This window comes from Hemiscyllium ocellatum, chromosome 28 (assembly GCF_020745735.1).
Source record: "Hemiscyllium ocellatum isolate sHemOce1 chromosome 28, sHemOce1.pat.X.cur, whole genome shotgun sequence".
NCBI classification, from domain to species: domain Eukaryota; kingdom Metazoa; phylum Chordata; class Chondrichthyes; order Orectolobiformes; family Hemiscylliidae; genus Hemiscyllium; species Hemiscyllium ocellatum.
In genome coordinates this window covers 18,892,087-18,907,272 of record NC_083428.1, presented here as the reverse complement: position 1 = coordinate 18,907,272, position 15,186 = coordinate 18,892,087, and the positions used below count along the sequence as shown (strand labels likewise).

The 15,186-nt window shown below is 38.2% G+C and overlaps 1 protein-coding gene across 3 annotated transcripts in view; it reads right to left on the bottom strand.

Moving 5' to 3' along the window:
- Positions 1–15,186, bottom strand: part of LOC132828814 (protein strawberry notch homolog 2-like) — a 151,390-nt gene that overhangs the window by 122,964 nt on the left and 13,240 nt on the right. For all 3 annotated transcript variants that reach the window (XM_060845955.1, XM_060845958.1, XM_060845957.1), the window contains exon 2: positions 4,565–4,791. In XM_060845955.1, coding sequence (XP_060701938.1) covers positions 4,565–4,681 — 117 coding nt within the window. In that variant the 5' untranslated portion in view covers positions 4,682–4,791. The remainder of the gene's footprint in view (positions 1–4,564; positions 4,792–15,186) is intronic.

The following is a 15,186-nucleotide window of genomic DNA, read 5'->3' as shown; positions in this document are numbered from 1 at the left end:
AGTTAGAAATTTGAGCTTCAAATTAAACGTAACAGAATGTTTGGGGATTTATTTGTGAAAATAACCAAACATTACATTGTAGTGTTAGAAATGCCCTACATGGATATTTTGAATATTGATCCATTATATGAGCTATAATAAGCATTTAAAATAAGCACATGTATTTCTCCTTTTCAATACGAAGACTAAAATGCCAGATTCATAAGCCAAAGGCTGACATCCACAATTTCCTTTAATAACCAGCCTTCAAATTGTGGAAAGGTGCATGGGTCAAAAACAAAATACGTGCATGTAGATTTTGTTATTAATCATATTTGGGGTATGGATATCACAGGTAAAGCCTCATTTGTTGCCCATCCCAACTGCCCTTCAACTGAATGGCTTGCTTAACCAAAGGCAGTTAGAGCCAACCATGTTGCTAAAGGCCTAGAGTCACAAGCAGGCCAGGCTGAAGGGCAGAGTCGAAGAGTGTGGTACTGGAAAAGCACAGCCAGTCACACAATATCCAAGGAGCAATGGCTAATCCAGCTGAACTCATCAAGTTTCAGAATTTAAACTACTGTCTGAGCCATTTCAGACATTTGGAAAAATTTGGAATGAGCAATGACATTGTAGAATTCTAGGACAAGGAAAGAAGTTCTCCATAACTATAACATTATCTTGAAGGATATGAATCAGATATTAAATTTGTAAGTGATGGTTCAGATGGGTCAGACATCATTGGCATATATTTAGCTGAATGGTGGCTTCTTTTTGAGATTCCATACAAGTCTGAACTTGATTAATTTTCATTAATAGTTGCAATATATCCTCTGAAAAGCTATGCTCAGACCAAAAAATCCCACTGCTGTCTTCAAATAGCATTTGAATTTAAAGGTGTAAAAGGAGTTGAGGAATTCACAATGTTTTAAAGTAAGCAAACAGCTTTAAAACATCACATGCATTTTAAAACTCAAACAGTTATGAATTTTCATAGCATAATTCCTGTCTTGTTTTGAGAATCAGGCCAAGTTGAAACAAAGCTCATTATTGGAGAAGAGGTGGAAATTTAGTGGCTATAGGAAATCATCATGGAGCACTGCATTTTGGAAAGAAGAGAAGGAATATTAAGGGAAAATTTGAAAATGGTTACAGGATCAGAGGTCTGGTTTTTCACACATTGTTGACTGAAAGGCTGGTTTAAAAAAACCCTGCAAGATCCTTGGCATTTAAACAGAAGCATGGACCACAGAAGCAAAGAAGGCATGGTAAATTTTTATAAATCACTGACTTTGCCTCACTGTTTCAAATTTTAGACACTACATTCTCGGGTGGATATACAAGCTTTGACGAAGTTGCTAAAGAGGATTACTGGAATGGTACCAAGGACAAAAAACTTCAGTTATGTGAAGGGACCAAGGAAGCTGGCATTATTTTCTGAGAAGTCCTCTGAGCCTAATGGCTATCATTCTAGCAACTTCAAAGAAAGGCTGCTGACATTGTAGATACAAAGTTCCCTGTATTCTGCAAAAGTCGCAACAGATTGGAAAACAGCTAACTTAATGCCTCTACTCAAAGAAAAAGACAGACAAAACCCAGAAAATTATAGGTCACTTAACCCAATATCTGCCTTGGGAAAAATACAAAAATTCATTATCCATATCCAACATGATCTTTTAGACAATAGGTGCAGGAGTAGGCCATTCAGCCCTTCGAAAGGGAAATCATAATGGACAAAATTTTATTAACTTGACAAAGTATTAAGCAAGGTAGATAAAGGGAAACTGAAAGAAATTTGATAACGTGCAACGCTAATAGCTCCTATATTAAAAAAAACCTCATGTTTTTGGGGCAACATATGAATTAGCATGAATGAAGGATTGTTTAACAAACAGGAAAAAGAGTGGGGATAAATCACTTACTTTTGGTTAGACAAACGGTCACTAGTAGAGTGCCATGAAGCTCAGTGCTGGGGCCTGAACTACAGTCTATATTCATAACTTGGATAGAAGGGCCAATGCGTAGTAGGTAAATTTCCGAATGACAAAAAAAGGTTGTAAAAGTAAATTGTTAGAGGGGGACGGTGTATAGAAGGATTTAAAGAGGTTAAGTGAGTGGACAAAATATTGGCAAATGGAATACAATTTGTAAACTTGGACAGGCGCAAAAGAAAGAGCAGGGAAAGGCATTATTTGAATGGCGACTGCAGAACTCAATAGGATGTCCTGCTACATGAATCACTAGATTGGTATGCAGGTACACCAAGTGATTCGAAAGGCAAACAGAATGTTCTGGTTTTTAATTAAATGAGGAATCGAGTTAACAAAAAGGGAAATATTGCTGCAGTTGTCCAGCACCTTAATTAGATTGCATCTGACGTACCAGGTTTGATTTTGGTTTCCTTACAATAAATCCATTAGAAACAGTTCACAGACAGATTCCTGCAATGAAAGGATTATTTTATGGAGAAAAATTGAGCAGGGCACCCAAGAGAATGGAGGGTGTGCAACTGACTATTCAAAACCAAATTCGATAGATTTCTATTCTATTTTTGGGGGGGGGGGGGGGGGATTGGTTAGCAAAGTCAAGTTGTGTCCACAATAAGGTTAACTACTAAATGGCAGAGAAGATGTGAGATGGTGAATGATTTACTCCTCTTGAGGGCTCTTAATTTAATTGTTGTGTACCTTGATGTCACATTCGCTCAAATGTTACCTTGATATCAAGGGCAGCCACTCATCTCTCTCATCTTCTAAGTCCAGTTGTTTTGTTCTTTTTGATTGGACCAAGGCTCTAAAATAAAGGCTCTACCTGGGGCTTTGGTAGAACTCAAACTGTGCATCAGTGCCCAAATTACTGCTCTGGAAGAGACACCCAACAGCACTATCAATGATATCGTCTAGCATTTTGCTGATGAGATAGTATTTTCAGGTGGACTTGTCCTAATTTTCGTGGACAGGATATAGCTGGGAAATTTTCAACATTGCTGAAAAGGTGCCAGTGTTACCTCTCATACTCAACAGTTCTGAAACACAAGTCATCAGTAACATTGCTGCAATATTGTCAAAGACTTCATTCATATCCAGTAACTTCAATCATTTTTAATACCACATGGAACAAACACATCGACTGTAAACTGATATCATTTAAACAATATTTTACAGCAAAGAACTCAGGCAATTCTAAAGCTGGTAAATCAGTAGAAAATTCCAATCTCAACTATTACATGTTATTTTGCATCCTTTGAAACAATGAGATTTCCAAGGAATTTAAAAGCAGTTACAAGCTTGGAAATTAAATTGTTCGTACAATTCCATTAAGCTCATTCCTGCATTCATATTCAAAGTTTGCTTCAATTTCCTTCTTATGCACTAGTGCGCAGCACAATACTGGCCACACACAGCTCATTTTACATGACAGTGTGTTATCAGATAGTGTAGTCATAGGTGCATAATGATTATGCTACCCATCTAATAACCAGATTCCAGGACTATAAACCAACACTGGGTGTTCCAATCCCATCTCAGCCTGTCCACAGGAATTAAGCACACTTTACGTCCTTGATTAAGATGGCTTAGCTTCTAGGTTGTTGTTAATACGTACCCAGTCGACTCACATTAGGGAAGTAAACCTACTGTCCACACCCAACCTGACCTAAGAATGTGCCTTCAGGCCAAGTGATGCAGTTGACAGCTCTCTGGAATTTCCAAACAAGGAATTTAGCTACACCAAATCTCAAAAGAACTACAATCCATACAGAGTGCAACACTTCAAAAAGGTAGCTCACCACCAGTACCTCAAGAATAATTAGGATGAGCAACATAGTAGCACCCAAATCACATGAATGAATACAAGATAAAGGAACCTACCAATAGTGAAGGATGGCAATGATAAGAACCAATCTTTTCTGTTATGCTGTCACTTCTGTACACCCAGCAGCAATGCAGAACACTCCATATGTTTCATTCCACCTACCCTAATAAAGTGCTTTATCTTAAACTTCTGAAACATTTCTTCCAGAATAAATGGCAGCATGATAATTAGGGTTCCTTTATTTACCATTCTAATATTTGAAATTGCAAAAGAATAGAGAGAGTTTGCATGTTGACTGGGAAGATGGTGTCTTAGTCGTAATGTCATTGGACTAGTAATTCAGAGATCATGCTAAGGCTGTGATGGCAATGGGATCAAATTCCACTATGTCAGCAAATGGAATTCAAATGCAATATAAAAGTATCCCAGTAATGGTGACCATGAGAACAGTCATTGCTTATTGTGAAAAAAAATCCGTCTAGTTTACTTCAGTCTTTCGTGGGAGGTATTCTTACCTGGAGTGGCGTAACATGACTCCAGACTCTCACCAACGTGACTAATACTTAAGCATCCTCTGAAATTGTTCAGCAAGTCACTCAGTTAAGTGCAACTCAATGGTCAACAAACACTACTCTCATCACTGACAATCAAATCCTATTAAAGAATGCAGAAAAACCTGCACTAACTGGAAATGAGATTGAGAGAGTCTGCCCAATCTTTAGCCATATCCACGTCTGCCACCCCTGCTATACCTACCCCCAACGACACTTACCTCCGTTGCTGGAGAGCAGAATGTGGTTTGGATATTTGGCAGAGCATACATTGCAGTATCAGTTTGATGGATGTGCTGGTAATTCTGTCCGTCCATGACACAATGTACTTTAAACATTAGGCACTGTCCAGCTGCATTCTGCACAAGATCAAAGTGTGCATAGTACCAAAGGCAAAGACTAAAGGGTACAATCGATCTTATCTGCCAGAGTCTTGGCACACCATGACCTAAAAGAGAGGGAGACATAAGGAATGACAATGACTGGAATTAAAACTTGAGAAGATCAATATTGTTAACATAATTTAACTTATGCTTGCAAAGGACGTTCTTATTTCACAATTGAATTTGCAATTGCTTTGAAATACTTTGTCATCACTACACATTAAAAAAAAACTGACTGTTATTCCTGTAACTTTGCACTTGTATTAATGAAGCTTTTCTATTACTTCTGCAAATCCAATTCATTGACAGAATTAGTTTAGAAAATAATGCTAATGCTGAAAAAAATAATAAGCCTATTCATTATCTTAAATGCTTATTAAAGAAAAATTTCTACAAATAATGCCAAGTTACAATTTGTCACAAATCAATTTAATTTTCATTCCTCTTGAAAACACTTTCTTTTTTACACAATTATTAAAATCTAGCATTTCAAAAATTATCAACCGGATATGATTTTCTTCATTTTGCAATCACCATAATAGTTCTTACAATGAAGACAGGAGAATTCTTTTTGTGCCTCAACTTCAATACTTTTTTTAAAAAAATCATAACTTTTTCTTCTTAGTTTTGTAATAATGGTTTCTTATTTAGATTTTCCTTGTCGATTGCGTTAGGTCAGTGACCTGGTGGATAAAGAGGTGTGATAATTAGTCAAAACAAATTTGCTCTTTTCTTATAGCAACTGAAATGCACAATTTACAAATGAAGATTCAGGGACTTGGTAAGATGGCGGTGATTCTGTAGAACTGCTGTAGACAGCTCTGCCTAACAGTCAAGGCATACTGGTGTTTTTTTTGCCATCCCTGGCCAACAAATGAAAATCCAAACAATAAAAATGAAATATTTCACAATCGTACAATTATCCACTGAATTTGTCCCATGTTATACACATTATAGTCTACGCCTAAAGGCCTCAGCCACTTCAAAAAACAGAAATTTCAGCAGGTATTGGACTGAAACTGGAAGAGAAAATCAACATGGTTGAGGAAAGAATTAAATTCAAACTGAAGCCATGATCCCAATTGACATCAAAACTGAATAATTCAGATTCCAGAGTGAAACTTGACTTGATAGATCATAAATTTTATTTTTGAAGTTTGGTTACTGTGGTCAGCCATTGAACATCTTCACACAAGGTGACCCATGTACTTTTAATAAAGATCACATATTTGTTACACAGAAGAGAAACACAGCTATACAAGGCAATTCTTCATATTTTAAACAATAAAAACAAGAGTTCAAACCTTTTCTTCTCAGTATTACACTTATTTTAGCTCTTTAATTTCTTAGGATGAGCTTGCAACCATCTCTTTTGGCTACTTTCTATATATAGAGAGCATTCATTCCATTTCTCCAGAGACACAAAAATCAGACTAGGTCCCCAATTCTCTCCAGCTCTTTCCATTCTGACAGCCTGAAAACTTATTCAAAACATAAACTCTTCTTGTGTTACTATGATCTTTTCTTTTTAATTATTTTCATTGCCCATGATATTTCTGTGCAGATCACAAAACTCAACTTGGTTTTAACTATTAACTACCTCGGCAGTTCATCTAGTCATTTAGCTTATCACATGCTTTCTTAGAAAAGTTGCCTCGACCTCTGTTCAAAATAGCTTTCTGAACTATTTCTTCTTAAATTAAAAAAAACAAAACCATCTACTTTAGAATCCAAATTCCCAAACAACAATAATATATTATAGACTGTTGTCACATGAATCATACAGTTATTTCGAAACAGCTAGCGCAGAAACAATAGGTGTAGTCACTTCTTTCTCCAATGTCTTGTAATAATTGAAACTTTTCAAGCAGGTGCTGTTTTTGAGCAAGGAGTCTCAATTTCCCAGTGTGCAATTTATGAAACAGGTAACTAAAGAAACAGAAGGATATGACTGTTCATTCTGTTAGGGATTTCAAACAAATTGGGAGTTGAAATCTTAAAAATTTTATTTCAAACAAGTGACTTATTTAAATGTACAACATCAATTATTGTGCATAGCTTATTACTAAAAAGCATAAATAGCATAGTGAGCAGCAATAGAGTGAAGGGTCAGAGCTATGATTTAAGTTCCTTTATGGATGATAAAGACAATGTTTTTAAAATCACTTCAACTAAAATATCACTTTTGAATCACTTTTGAGGCTTAATTCATTAACTTGGCAATGTTTAAAGTTCATTGTTGAATAAAATGCAACAACTAATTAAAAATACATAAGTTGTCCAATGAAAAGAGCAGAGAAATTTCCAACAGTGGCACACATCAGAAAGCTACCAATTTTATATTTATTCATGACAAGCAAAAAAAAATGAATCAAAGCTTACGTGCATTGGAATGTAAGGAACTAACTAATAATGCAAGGGCACTAAAGAGGCAGAGAAATCTGTGCCAATGTAAGGTGAATGTGCAGGGCTTTTGCGTAAAAACACTTCAATGATTTGGGTTATATTCTTCCCCAAGACTGTTTTGCCTATTTCGTTAATATTTCCAGATTTTGGCAATCACAATGGTGCTAGATTTGGGTCTTTTCAGCATTCTAAAATCTTATAATGCCCTCGCAAAAAAGAAAAATCACACTTTCATCCCAGATTCTTTCAGTCTAACAATTCACAAACCTCTAGACTGCATTCATTCACTCTAAGTTCAGAACAACTTCACACTCTTGATAGATTAGATTTTTAGATTACTTAGTGTGGAAACAGGCCCTTCGGCTCAACAAGTCCACACCGACCCGCCGAAGCGCAACCCACCCATACCCCTACATTTACCCCTTACCTAACACTACAGGCAATTTAGCATGGCCAATTCACCTGACCCGCACATCTTTGGACTGTGGGAGGAAACCCATGCAGACACGGGGAGAACGTGCAAACTCCACACAATCAGTCGCCTGAGTCGGGAATTGAACCCGGGTCTCAGGCACTATGAGACAGCAGTGCTAAACTCCTTCCCAATGCCCATGCAAACCACAGAACCCTGCCTTACCTAAAGAAGGACGCACTCCTTAAAATCATGTTTTTTTTGACACCACAGGACCAATTTCACAGAATCAATTTCACAGAACATAGTTTTGCTCTACTTTTGAGAATCCATTTCAGTGCTTTCAGATCTTGAGTTTCCTCTCCAGAGCTGCAACAATACTGGTAAGTCTGGCAAGACCGTTTGACAAACTTAAAACTTAAAGTGGTGTGACGTCTGAAATAATTTGAAAATTAACAGACAGTTCTATGTAGAGTTTAGGAGAGAAAAACAGGTGGAAACCAATATTACTGCAAAGTTCGATTTCTTTTTAACTGAATTTAAAAATGAAATAAAAACATGATGATCCATTTTCCCCCAAATATACAATATCAGAAATAAAATATACTGACTAAGTAGCAGAGGGAGAGCATGCTATTTTAAGAAATTTAAGCATCTGCCCATCTTTGTGTGCTTATTTAATCCTCAAGATCTAGCCAAAGATACTTTACTTTAAGGATATTGTTAAGACATAAGGAAGAAAAAGGAGGCATATTAAGGACAAAGGGTAATAAGGGAGAGAATAGAGCCCCTTTAAAGATCAGCAAGACTGCCTGTGTGTGGAACCACAGGAGATGGGGGGAGATAGGAAATAAGTATTTTGCATCAATGTTTACTGTGGAGAACGATATGGAAGATAGAGAATGTGGAAAATAAATAGCAACATCTTGAGAAATGTTCACATACAAACAGGGAGTGTTGGAAGTCTTAAAAAGCATAAAGGTGGATAAGCCCCTGGAACTTGATCAACTGTACCCTAGAACTCTTGCATGAATCCAGGGAAGTGATTGCTCAGCCCCTTGCTATTTGTATCATTGATAGCCACAAGTGTGGTGCCAGAAGACTGGAGGTTGGCTAATGTTGTGCCACCATTTAAAAAAGGTGGTAAGGAAAAGCCAGAGAACTATAGATCGGTGAGCCTGAAATCAGTGGTGGGCAAGTTGTTGGAGGGACTGTTGAGGAACAGGATTTACATGTATTTGGAAAGGCAAGGACTAATCAAGGATAATCAACATGGCTTTGTGTGAGGGAAATACTGCCTCACTAACTTGATTTTTAGTTTTAAAAAAAGAGGATTGATGAGGGCAGAGCAGTGAATATGATCTATATGGACTTCACGAAAGTGTTTGACAAGGTTCCTCATGATAGAATGGTTAGTAAGGTTAGGTCACATGGAATACAGGGATGTTAAAACCCTGGAGAAAGTGCAAAGGAGATTTATTAGAATGATACCAAGAATGAGGGATTTTAGATAGTAGAAAAGATTATAGAAATTGGACTTATTCTCTTTGAAGCAGAAAAGATTCAGAGGCGACCTCACTGAGCTGTTTAAAATTATGAACAATTTTGAATGAGTAAAGGATATTCTGTTTCCTTCAGCTCACATTTCAGAAACTATGAATTACAATTTCAAGAATGTCAGCCAGACAGCTAGGATCACGACGAGGCAAAACTGTTTTTACTCAGTCGTCAGGATTTGGAATGCGCTACTTCAGAGAGTGGTGGAGGTAGATTCCATACGAGGTTTCAAAAGGGAGATGAATATTTATTTGAAAGTGATGAATTTAAGGGCTACAGAGATAGGACTGGAGAATGGGACTAGTAGTGTAGATCTTTTGGGAGCCAGTAGACACAATTTGTCAAATGGCCTCCTCCTGTACTGTAAAATACAATGATTCCTCGTTCTGAAGAAGTGCTCAGCTACCCCAACATTTTATGTTTGAGAAGAATTGGTTCTGCATTCTCCTCGCTTTGTCATTCAACTTAGAAAACCATTCATTCATGTTCACTAGGTTGTAGTATCCTCAAACTCTACAAGCCCATAATTTATTTGCTAAATTCATCAAACATTAGAAAGAAATTAACTAAAATATTCCAAACAATTGTCAAAGAGAATTTTACGATTACTTTCATCGGTAATTATTTTTCTCCACATTAAAATTCAGCTAATGTTGACCTTTTCATTGCTTATAGGTAAAACTGAGTGTGAGTTATCCACATAAGGTCTTTAAAATGAAGCTAGAGTTTAATCCATATACATCCATAGCTTGCATTTACATTACAATCTATAATGTTGCTGAAACATCCAAGTTCTTACACAATCAAATCCTTTACTGGTTTGAAAGATTTCAGACAAATGACATTTTAGTTATACATATTTTGAGGTTCCCACAATGATAAGAGCGCTGTAATGCATTAACGAACCAGGTCTCTCATAACCATCCCAAATTGCATCTTTGGAATAACAGACAATCTCAGCTAGATAGGCAGGAATGGTACTACAACATCATGTGCTGGAAGCTGTAAAAAAGAAAATCCAGCTAGGATTCCCAACATCCATGTCACTACTCAGCTCTGAGATAGTATGAAAGTACTGCTGTTGGGAGAGGACACAAGGTTTTGATAAAAATATGCAAGACCCTGGTCAAAGCACAGCAAAATGCTCTGAAAGAGTTCTGCTATCCTTATCTAAGGGTAGAAATACTGCCATATGCAGGCAGGCAGAGGTGTTTTTTTGCTCTTCCCTCACAGTAGTGATCTGCGCAACTCTGTACAATTAAGGGCTGCAAGGCTGGGTCAATAACTATATTAAAGGCTGAGGTAGACAGATTTCTAATCAATAAGAGAATCAAGAATCACGGAGGTAAGTATAGGAAAGCTTTCCAGCAACACATTTTCAGCTCTGATCTCCAGCATCTGCAGTCCTCACTTTCTCCTTGAGGATTATCAGATCAGCCACAATCTCACTGAACAGCAGAGTGGATTTAACAGCCAAGTAGCCAACTTCTGTTCCACATCTTATAGTCTAATGGAGACTACCATTATACCTGGAAACCATACTTTAGGCTTCTAAACAGGAAAACAGAGGAAAAAAAAGTCAATTTGAACTCACTTCAAGAAATTTTCTATTTTCTCCATTTGGTGAATTTTCAGAACTTTTGGATGAGAATTTAGGAAGCATCATTAGTAAGGTTGAAAATGACATCAAGATTGGTATAGTGGATAGATGAAGAAGGTTACCTAAGAATATAATGGGATCTTGATCTATCAGAAATAGAATGCAGAGAGTCTGTCAGGAAGGATACACGATTGATAGGGCAAAGGGATGGGTTAAAGTGTGTCTGTTTCAATGCAAGGAGTGTCAGGAATAAGAGTGATGAACTTAGAGCATGGATCAGCATTTGGAACTACGATGTTGTGGCCATAATGAAGACATGGATTTCACGAAGGCAGGAATGGCTGCTAGATGTTCCAGGGTTTGATTTTTAAAAACAACAGGGGTGGGGGGAGTAGGGAGAGTGCATCACAGCTGCAGAAAAGGAGGTTGTTGAGGAGGCTTTGTCTACTGAGTCAGTATGGGTGGAAGTCAATAAGTCACTTTGTTGGGTGTTTTCTATAGACCCCCCAATAGCAGTGGAGAGATGGAAGAACAAATGGACAGATCTTGGAAATGTGCAGGTGTAACAGAGTTGTTGTTATGAGTGACTTCAACTTCCCCAATATGGATTGGAGCATCCTCAGTTCAGATCGTCTGAATGGAGCCAATTTTGTCAGGTGTGTCTAGGAAGGATTCCTGACTCAATATGTTGATAGGCCGACTTAGGAGGTGGTCATATTGGTTTTGGTGCTAGGCAACAAGCCAGGCCAGGTGCCAGATCTCTCAGTGGGACAGCATTTCAGAGACAGTGACTACAACTGCCTCACCTTTCCCAGTCATTGAGATGGATAGGAACAGATAGTATGGGAAGGTATTCAATTGGGATGGGGAAATTATGCTGCTCTTAAACAGGAGCTGTGGAGTATAAATTGGAACAATTGTTCTACTGGAAATGCACAACACAAATGCGGAGATTGTTTAAGGAGCACTTGTTGCAAGTGTTGGATAACTTTGTCCCATGGAGACAAGCAAGGAATGGTAAGGTGAAGAAGCCTTGGATGACAAGAGAAAAGGAGCTTCTCGTCAAGAGGAAGACTGAAGTTTACTGAAGGTTGAGGAAGCAAGGTTCTGGCGCAGATTTAGAGGATTACAGAGTAGCTAGGAAAGAACTCAAAAATGGACTGAGGAACTCGGAGGGGGCAGGAAGAAGCCTTGGCAGGAAGAATTTGGGAAAACCTAAAGGCGTTCTACATTTTCATGAGGAATAAGAGAATGATCAGAGAGAGGGTAGGGCCCATTAGGGATAATAGAGGGAATTTGTGTCTGGAGTCTGAGAGGTAAGGGAGGCCCTACATTCATTTTTTGCTTAAGTATTCACTACAGAGACCTTGTTGATCCTGAGAACACCGTGGACCGGGTTAATAGGCTTGGACAGATTGGTGTTAAGAAAATGGAATTGCTGGAAATTCTGGAAAGCACCAAGATAGATAAGTGTCCAGGCTGGACTATGGGAAGTGAGGAGCGAGATTGCTGTGCCTCTGGAGATGAATGTTACATCCTCACGCTCCATGGGAGCAGTACCATCTGATTGGAGGGAGGCGAATGTTGTTCCTCTGTTCAAGAAGTGGAAATCCCTGGGAATTACAGACCAGTCAGTCTTGCATCTGTGGTAAGCAAGGTACTGGAAAGGATTCCGAGAGATAAGATTTACGACTATTTGAAAAAACAGCCTGATTAAAGATAGAGAGCCTGGCTTTGTGCCGGGCAGGTCTTAGCTCAGAAGGCTTATTGAGTTCTTTGAGGACATGACGAGACAAATACAAAAGTCGAGCAGTGGATGTGATTGTGTATGGATTTCAGTAAGGTATTTGATAAGGTTCCCCACAGTAGGCTCATTCAGAAAGTTAGGAGGTATGGGATAAAGGGAAATTTGGCTGTCTGGACACAGAATTGGCTGGCCGAAAGAAGACAGTGAGTGGTAGCAGATAGAAAGTATTCTGCTTGGAGGTCGGTGACCAGTAGTGCTCTATGTTATAAATAGACTAGTGGGCTGAAAAATGGCAGATGGAGTTTTAATGAGAGACATACAAGATATTGCATTTTGGTAAACCAAACAAGGGCAAGACTTAATGGGATGGCCCTGGTTAGTGGTGTCAAACAGACACACACAGGCTATACAATTCTTTGAAATTTGTATCACAGGTAGACAAGATAGGTAAAAAGGCATTTGGCATACTTGCCTTCATTTCTCTAACTGAATAAAAGGAGCTGGGATTTTATGTTCAGGTTGTACAAGATGTTGGTGAGGCCATTTTTGAAGTATTGTGTACAGTTCTGGTCACCCTGCCATAGGAAAGATATTGTTAAATCGGAATGGGAGCAGAAAGGAATTGCCAAGATGTTGCCAGAAATGGAGAGTTTGAGCTATAAGGAGAAACTGGATAGGTGGGATTTTTTCACTGAAGCCTAGGAGATTGAGGGATGATGTTATAGAGGTTTAATGAGGGCCAGTGACAGGTGAATAGCAAAGGTCTTTTCCCCAGGGTGGGGGAGGTTAAAACTTGGAGGCATATTTTTAAGGTGAGAGGAGAAAGATTCAGAAATGGACCTGAGGGGCAGCTTCTTCCACAGAGTGGTTCGTATGTGAAATGAACTACCAGAGGAAGTGATAGATGCAGGTATAGTTATACCATTTAAGAGACATTTGGATAGGTACATGAATAAGAAAGGTTTAGATGGATATGGACCAAATGCAGGCAAGTGGGACTAGTTTATTTTGGGAAACTTGTTTGGCACAGATTAGTTGGACTGAAGGGTCTGTTTCCGTGCTGTACGAATATATAACTGAGAAGTTATACTTAAATCGATCACTGAAAAGGCCTTGAACTTTTCTCTAGAAATACAGAACTGAAGTGGGTGTTTAAGATTTTGAGAGGGTAAGCAAAGTTAGGCTTAGAGAAAATGCATTCATTTGTCAGAGGTAAGGTGAGATCAAATCTGGGGGCCATAAATAAATATTCAACAGTTCAGTAACAAATTTGGGAGAAACTGCTATACCAAGAGACTTGTTAACGAGTACAGAACTCTCAATTACATGCAGCAGTTAAGGCAATTCACACAGGATGTAGTTAAGGGAAGCTAGACAAATACATGGGGGATGAAAGGAATAAAAAGATTTTGCTTATATAGTTCACCGAAGCAGGGTGAGAGATGCCTATATGAGGCATAAATAGAAAGCAAAATCTGAATTACCCATTTCTCTGTAGTACAATCTATGCAACAGGATGTGATGTTCAGAATTCTCAAAACATTGCTCATGGAGAGAGTTACATAGGAGTCTCAAGCAGGCAGACATTTTATGGCCTCGTAGACTTCCTCAGGGTTCCAAGCTGGCTCTTTCAGTTTGCATGACATTTCTAACTTGAGAAATAAACACCAGCAAAAAGAAATAAGTTTGTAACCCAGTACTTGCAGAAATGAGAATACTCAGAAGTGTACTGACTCTAAAGTTTAGGTACCAGAACTACCAGACAGTATATAAAAAGCCCCTTAAAATTTAATGCAAGCATAACAAACAGAAAACTATTTCAAGAACTCACACACAAATATTTGTTAAATGTCATTCATAAAGCTTCCTGCATTTGGAAACACTATTATAATCATTTTCTGGCTTCAATTTATTTAAACCAGAGGCTGATCTTGCTGGGAAGAAAGTTACATGAGGCTTGTACAGTTCAGTGTTATTTATGTTCAAACCCAACAGCAACTTGCAGTGAATGCATACATGCAGTTAAACACGAATCCAGAAATTCTTGTTCAAGGTGCACTGTCCCTCCATAAGCTGCATGTAATGGCATCCTGCTATCTTGTTCACTATTTCCAAGTAATAAAAGACATGAAGCTTGTGCATCACAAACTCATCACAAAAGCTTAGCACTTGGCAATCCCAGTTTAGATGTTCTTTTATTGTGTGGTAATTCCCAAGTTAGTGATCAGCAATTACTGTATTAAGAATGTGGGACGCATGTGGCAGAATTCATCACCATTATTCTTTAGTGCTTACACTTAATCATGAAATTTAATGTAGGATCAATACTTTTAAATTTCGAAAACCAGTCATACAAACACTGGTGCTAAAGAGCACGTCAGTGGCTCAGAATCCTGCAGTGAGCAATTCACCTCCTGACCACCGTGTCCACCGTGGAACATTCTCCACTTGCCTTGATAAATGTAACTCCAATAATACTCAAAAAGTTTGACATCATCCAGGATAAAACAGCCAGCTCAACTTGTATCACATCCGCAACATTCACTGCCTCCAACATCAATGTTCAATAACAGAATTACCATCTACAAAATGCACTGCAGAAATTCAACAAAGCTCCTTAAACAATATCTTCTGTATCCATGACCACTACCATTGAGGACAGCAGATACATGAGGAACACGAGAATCTGTAAGCACTCCTCCATGCCACAAACCATCTTGATTTGGAGATACAGTATA